The sequence below is a fragment of the Pteropus vampyrus genome, unplaced genomic scaffold (genome assembly GCF_000151845.1).
Source record: "Pteropus vampyrus isolate Shadow unplaced genomic scaffold, Pvam_2.0 Scaffold22, whole genome shotgun sequence".
NCBI classification, from domain to species: Eukaryota; Metazoa; Chordata; class Mammalia; order Chiroptera; family Pteropodidae; genus Pteropus; species Pteropus vampyrus.
In genome coordinates, this window is record NW_011888803.1 from 12,497,784 (window position 1) to 12,504,885 (window position 7,102).

General features: G+C 30.8%; 1 protein-coding gene across 13 annotated transcripts in view; it reads right to left on the reverse strand.

Moving 5' to 3' along the window:
* Positions 1-2,026: 2,026 nt before the first annotated feature.
* The window catches only part of ZNF644 (zinc finger protein 644), a 100,674-nt gene continuing 95,598 nt past the window's right edge, over positions 2,027-7,102 (reverse strand). For 7 of the 13 annotated variants that reach the window (XM_011355629.2, XM_023528088.1, XM_011355626.2 and 4 more), the window contains 2 exons: positions 4,456-4,558; positions 2,534-3,721 (listed from right to left, as the gene is read on the reverse strand). In XM_011355629.2, coding sequence (XP_011353931.1) covers positions 3,529-3,721; positions 4,456-4,558 — 296 coding nt within the window. In that variant the 3' untranslated portion in view covers positions 2,534-3,528. Of the gene's footprint in view, positions 3,722-4,455; positions 4,559-7,102 lie in introns of all 13 variants that reach the window. The other 6 variants (XM_011355625.2, XM_011355632.2, XM_023528092.1 and 3 more) reach the window with 1 other exon arrangement.

Sequence of the window (7,102 nt, forward strand, 5' to 3'; positions counted from 1 at the left end):
AATTTGATACATGACAAAGGCAGTGGTTCAATTCTGTTAATAAATGGTATGGTACAGCTCATAATTCATTTTGGAAGAGAGAATGAGTTAATTATCAATGGCTAATGATTTATTCAATTGCGTCTTCATAAGGAAACCTTCATAATTACCTCCTAATCGATGGGGTTCAGAGAACTTCCAGGTTGCTGAACACATCGAGATGCTGGAAGGGTGACACACCCATGGAAGATCCACGCCACCTTCTCCCCCTGCCCCATACATCTCTTTCATTTGATTATTACTGAGTTACAGCCTTTATAATGAACTGGAAAGCAAGTATTTTCCTGAGTTCTTTGAGCAGCTCTAGCAAATTACTGAACCTGAAGCAGGGTTTGTGGAAACCCCCAATTTATAGCTGGTTGATCAGAAGTACAGGTGAGCTGATACTTGCTTCTGGCAACTGAAATGTGAGCAGTGTCAGAACTGAATTGTCGGTCATGCAGTTGGTGTCTTGAGAATCAGAGAATTCGTTGTTGGTGTTCGAAAATGCTCCAGATCTAGCAAAGGTTAGTCTATACAATGTGGCGCTCAAATTTAAAATTAACTTTTGGGAAAAGAAGATATATTATAATACATTAAAATCACAATTATATTGAAACAATAAGATGAGAAATGTAATAAGCTGCTGTTAAAAGTAAGTATCTGTGAGTGATGATACCAAAGGTATTTTTCCTCATATTTTACTTTTTCATTTTCCTAATATTTCCAAAATGAACGTAATACTTTCTTGTGAGGAAAAAATATCAAAGCTATTTTTTGGACTAACAGGTTAAAACCTTAGAGGTTATATGTATGTCCTTAAGAAAAGTTTATCTATTAAATTACTACTGAAAAACTATCAACTCCTTAACCCACATTTAATACGTGAAATCTAAAATAGGTATGTTAATAGATATATTATCTATGCCATGATTCTAACATATTCTAAAGAAGCATAGTGAAAAATATTAGTTTTGGAGAAGTTAACTTTTTTGTCTTGATGCTATTAATAAATTAATCCACACTTTTAACCAGACTTTTTTAAAAAAAGAAAAAGCTTTAATACTAAAGAAGCTAAAATATCTTAGGCAACGATAAAGGAATTAAAAGAAAATAAGCAATACTAAAACTGAATCAGGCCATATTTTGACATAAATGCCTATCATGTTACTTGAGGCACTATTTTATTATTTTCTTCTAGTGGAAGCCAAATAAAAATAAATCATTAACTTTCCAGTTGCTCAATAAAAAATAAACGTTGTTTCCTAAAGAATTTTTTAAATTTTATAACCCAACTATCTTTACTATGAATAATGTTCTTTCTTTAATTTACTTTTCAACAACCCCTCTAGTTTACTTTTAATTTAAATTTTAATTCTTTTTACATCTAGAAAGGGAAATGATTGTTTAACATAAAAGTTTAACATAAAAAATTTAATCTAGGTTTGTTTATGAAATTTGTGGTCAAACTACATATATTACTTGTATTCCTCTCTCTTGATAATTGGCTTGAAAAGATAAAATCAGAGCAGTATAAAAATCAGAGCTGAAAGGGGTTCTAGTGACTGCTAGTCTTCCCACCATTTTTTTTTTAACTTTTTAACTCTACTTGCTATGTAGCATATCTTCCAATTAAAAAAAACATTCATATATAACTATAAAAACTTGCTCAATAAGAGAAAACTGGTATATAGATTTAGTATGTTTTTTAGTCAAAAGTAATTTGATGTTTTAGTCTTATCCTTATTTACAAAAATACAGTTTATAGTAAGCATTTCAAGAAATGAAAAAAACTTACAAGTACTTTTCCCTTATCTAATACCTCAGGGATCAGGAGACCCGTGAATGATCCATCTAGTAGTCCAACTTCCTAATTTCATACATATATAAGGTATGTGAATAAAGTAACCGGCTAAGTATAAACAATTTAAATCAAATGAAACACAACCTCAAGTGGACAATGTCCACCAATGACAAAAATAAGAAATGTTTCACACTATACGCATTATAATTTTCTTTAAGTCTTTTTTTATTTAGAGATTTTTCTGGTAAGGAGATATACCATAGGAAAGCAATTTCACTGGCAGTGAGGTATGTATATACTCTACCAAAATACTCCTTATTTTAATGTTTTAACTTTATTTACATACGAAGAAAAGTATCAATGCATATCCTTGTTTCAACTATAGTATTAGCAATACTACATGAAATAAAATGAAATGGTGCTTGCATACAAAAACTGTTATTTGTAAAGGAACCTGATTTCAGATTAAAATAACTAATTTGTTTTTGGAAAGCTTAAAGGAAGAATCACAATTTATCATGACCAAGACATCTGCACCATATTTTCCATTCCTCACAGCACATTTATTTCAGTAATTCTGTTATGTCGGTTCTTAGCATAAGCATAGTGTTACACGATTTTCGTACATATAATCACATCCAAAACAAGTTCTAAAATTTAAATTGTAAACATTCTCATCATATGTAGAAATATTTCAATTGGTGTATTAAGTTTTGCTAACTGATCAATTTTGGAAGAGAATATAAATGAGAAAGCCTATTCTAAATTGTGTAGTGAGCATTGTTTATTAATTACATTTCTACAATGTTAAATAAAGTAAGAGGCAAACCTGTCCTGTAAGCATGTCAAATTTTAGGTAAAACATTAAAAAGAAACAAATCTGTTAACAAAAGAATGTCTTGCAATAAAGAACATTAGATTTTTAAAATCTATTATGATACAAAAATGTAAAGGGTAAATAGCATCTTTGTTGACAAAGTAGGAGGTAGCATGGATGCACCACTTTATTGTCTGAGAAATGCAACTGGAGTAAAGAATATTTCCTTACCACAAATAATTTCCAGGACTATGTACATATTTCTTTTAGAAATACTTGTTTAAACAAATCTCCCTCCACTTTTTAGTATAAAAAAAACCGTTCCATGTGATTTTAAAAAAACACTTACACATCTAGATAGAATAGTACTCTGCCCTATTTGAGTGAACAGTCTCAATCTATGAAGTACATGATATTTAATGCCCTAAGTTGAGTAAATTTAGTTAGCGGTTCCTGGTATTATACAAAACACTAAATACATACGAACAAAATATAATGTCTTATTTTTCAATGCAAGTCTTGTGGGGAATAAACAGAACCTTGATTCTGGTAACACTGCAGAAAACATAATTTTCCAATAAGTCTGTCTTTAAGTATCCATGTGCAACAGTTTATTAATGACTGCTTACATGTACTGATCTCTTATTGAGTGAATAGTTAACTGACAAAACCCAGTAAACCTTAAAAACACATTTTCCATCCTATATAAAATATATAGACTACTTACTGTTTGAAGTACTTAATTTGCTCTGTTGTTACTGTAATTCACTTTTCCCCTTTATCCTGCTTTAGTATTTATAAATGGATAATTTAATGTGGCTTTAAAAAAAGACAAAGAATTTCAAATTTACATCCAATTCAAATTTGCTATTTAAAAGATTTCCTTGTTCTATGAAGCTGCTTCTGCCATTAGTAGAGAAAATGAAGTTTCTGTAATGGAGGCAGGCTTTTTAAATAGTGACGTGACTTCCACCATGCCAGCTCCAGTCCGTGGAAGGTTAGCGTTTACAATGTGTCGTTGTAAGTGCTTAATCCAGTCTTCCTGAACAGACAGTGGTCCACGAAAGACTAGGCCACAAAACCTACAGAAGAAGTTGATGATAGTTCTCTTAATATGACCGATTCCCTTTATTTAAAACCAATTCCCATAAAATCCATAAACAAAGTAAACTTTACCATATATAGGAGATAGTGCTTGACAGTTTCTAAATACACATAAAGTTGAAATGATTAAACGCAACATCAAAATGCCAATTCAGATGTTTAACAGCTATAATAACACCAGTAATATTTGTAGAAATGGGGCATTATTATTAGGTTAAAATTTAAAAACAGGTCTTAACACCTACGCATTTTAATACATTTAGGACAACGATATTTCCAAAATGTACCCTCCTTTTCAAAAGACCCTTCCCCAATTCAGAATTTTTAAAACTGCATAAAGGTGTGAATGATTTGTATAGCTATACTTAGGAATACTTGGAGAGGAGAGAAAATGTGTTCTCAGTAAGCAGAAACTCAAGACAATTAAAAAGAAAATAAAACCAATCAAATTAAACCAAACAAAGCAAATAAAATACAAAAAAGCTTTTATAATTCACAGTATCATAGAGGCTATTAGCTAATACAAAAAAGTTCATCCATTAGTTACTGAAGTACAGCATATTATGAATTGAGTAAGATTTTGAGCTTGTCTCCAAAAATTCACTTACAATTTTCTTGGGAATACACATTCTGTCACAAATTAAAAATTCGTCTAATACGTCTCAACGCAAAATCTGAAGAAACTAAGCAGATCTGACAGTTAGGCATGTACCTGCATCGGAGAATGTAAACCTCGTCAGCACCATGAGGTAATGTTAGCATTTTCTTCTTGCTTCCAGATCTTGACCTTGATTTCTTTTGCTTACAATCTAAGGCTAAAAAAGGGGAGAGAAAGACTTAGCGTTTTTTATATATTACAATATATATGTATATATACACATACATACATACACACATATATACATATGTATGTGTGTGTGTATATATATATACACATACATATGTACATACACATATATATTTCTAGAGAGGTCAGACCATCTAAATTAAAGAGTCCACATTTATTCATACCTCTGAAGCATGCACTGACTTGCAGCTGGATCTATAGTAGCAGTAATGTTACCTGCACACATTCTTCCTGTACTGTTTTTTTTTTTTTTTTCAAATAAGGCTTTACCGTGCCAAACTAGAACTGAGAAAATGTAACTAAATAATTTGAAATTACTAAAATGGTCCATTATTACAATAATGGCAATATTTTCTCTTATGTTCTTACATAATTTTAACATCTGGTTAAATCTTCCTTATTTCCGGGAAAATTATAACCTTTTATTTAAGCATGCATTTGATTACTACTTTGTTAAGTGGGTCTTACATGCTTTAAAAATTTAGTAAAGGAACATCAATGTAATAAAAATTTTAATTAAAAATAAATTTTACAGCAATTTACTTTGAATTCTATAGTAATAAATGGCTCTTACAATTATATAATGGCTCTACATTTGAAAGGGCAAAAAAATTCAACTGTCATTTTTTTAACTCAATTTGTATGGATTATACATTTTATTTTACTAGAAAATAAATATAAATCCAGATTATTTCATGTAAGTTTACAACAAATGGACTGTAAGTTTAATGTTATTTTTTACATTTTTTATTTTATATTTTCTCCTATATCTATTTTTAAAGCATAATTAAAAAGGGGAAAATTATATTAAAGTGGATCAAAATTTTAGTACTGTTCTCGAAATTTTTCTATTACTTTTCTCTCAATAAATTATTACATAAAATCTAACTTAATTAAAAAACAGAGATATTTTTATAGGTAGGAATAGGGAGGATATAACATTTTATTGGTCTTTGAATACAACTATATCTTTCTTTTGGACAAAGGGATGACAGTATTACAGGGTGCTGCTGGTCAGTTAGCAGGAAGGGAAGGTAAGAGTTTACATGTAGGGATCCAAGGGGGAGGAAAACAAATGTAACAGAAGAGTAACCCAAATGGCTTTTCTTCTGTTACCTTGCCATGTGAAATCCTCTGGAAAAATTCTAGGTAAGAGAGAACAGGAACTGGCTATTCAATGATTTTGTGAAATGAAATATTCAAAGTCCAGATTGCAAAAGAACCGATGCTATTATTACAAAATCAGGAAACATAGTTCCTTACAGTAATCAAGTGGCCATGCTAACAGAAATGTCATATAAAAAATTAAAAACCACAAGAAGTCTAAATCTCATTCAAGCCACTGGTTTCTGCTTCCTGTCACCTGCCTCTTTAAAAGTAAAACCTAGGGCCTACAGTCATTCTCTGCTTATCCTCAGAAGATTAATCTAATAAGAACTACAGGAAGTCAAGTTAAGTATTAAAGAATGGCTAATTCAAAGCTTCAACCAAAACCTAGAATAGAAAAATATTATAAGGTTCTCATTAGTTACCTCAATCAAGAACCTGGCACATAGTAGGAACTCAACAAATACTTCTGAGGTAAAAAATAAAGGAAAATCCAGTAATTTAACCTTTGACATTTAGACAACATATGAATGGAAATTTGTTCTATCAGCATGTAACACTGGTAATGTTCCTGTAAAACAACTGTGCATCATCGGTTTAAATGAATATGCTGCTAGTAGTCACACTTAAATTCTTTTCTCATCAGTCTAGTTTATATGTAGAAATTAGGTTCTTCACAACCGGTAGAACAGTGAGGTATCATGTACTTTGTAATTAGCACCTTCTGTTTCCTAGTTGCATTGGTGAACAATCTGAATTTAGGTGGATTTTAAAGCAATTCATATACAGAAGTAGAGTTAGGGAACTCAGAGGCTAGATGACAGCTACTCTTTCCCTATTTGTAAGGCAAACCACACACAATCCCTGTCTCTGTTATGCAGAAAAGAGCGAGCATTTGGTATATCATGAGATTACACATAGACTCTTACTTTGATGAGCCTGCTGGTTGTCAAAATTGCCACACTGTATTCAAATTCCTTTAAAATATAAATAAATTACTGTAGGATACAAATACAATGCATTATAACAATCCTTTAAAATAATGTTCACAGAATACTAATGTTATGTGTGGAAAACAAATTGAGAGAGAACGGTAGAAGCTGATGAGAAAGTATGCAAAAGAATGTTTTATCAGTCACAAAGTATGCAAGTTACATTTAGATGCTCTGATACTTTAAAATGAACTGGACGTGTTTACTCTGAATTGTAAAATTTTTTTTGACCTTAAAATAAAGGAAAAAAAGAATTTTTCTGACTTTTGATTTCATATAGACTCCAGCAACTCTGAAGTTTAGGCTGTTTATGAATAACTAGATCTAAATTTTAAAGAGAATGCCACAGTTTTTACAGTAATTAATATTTGAAGGCATTATGACTTTGGAAAGTTGGACAACTCTGCTAGCAT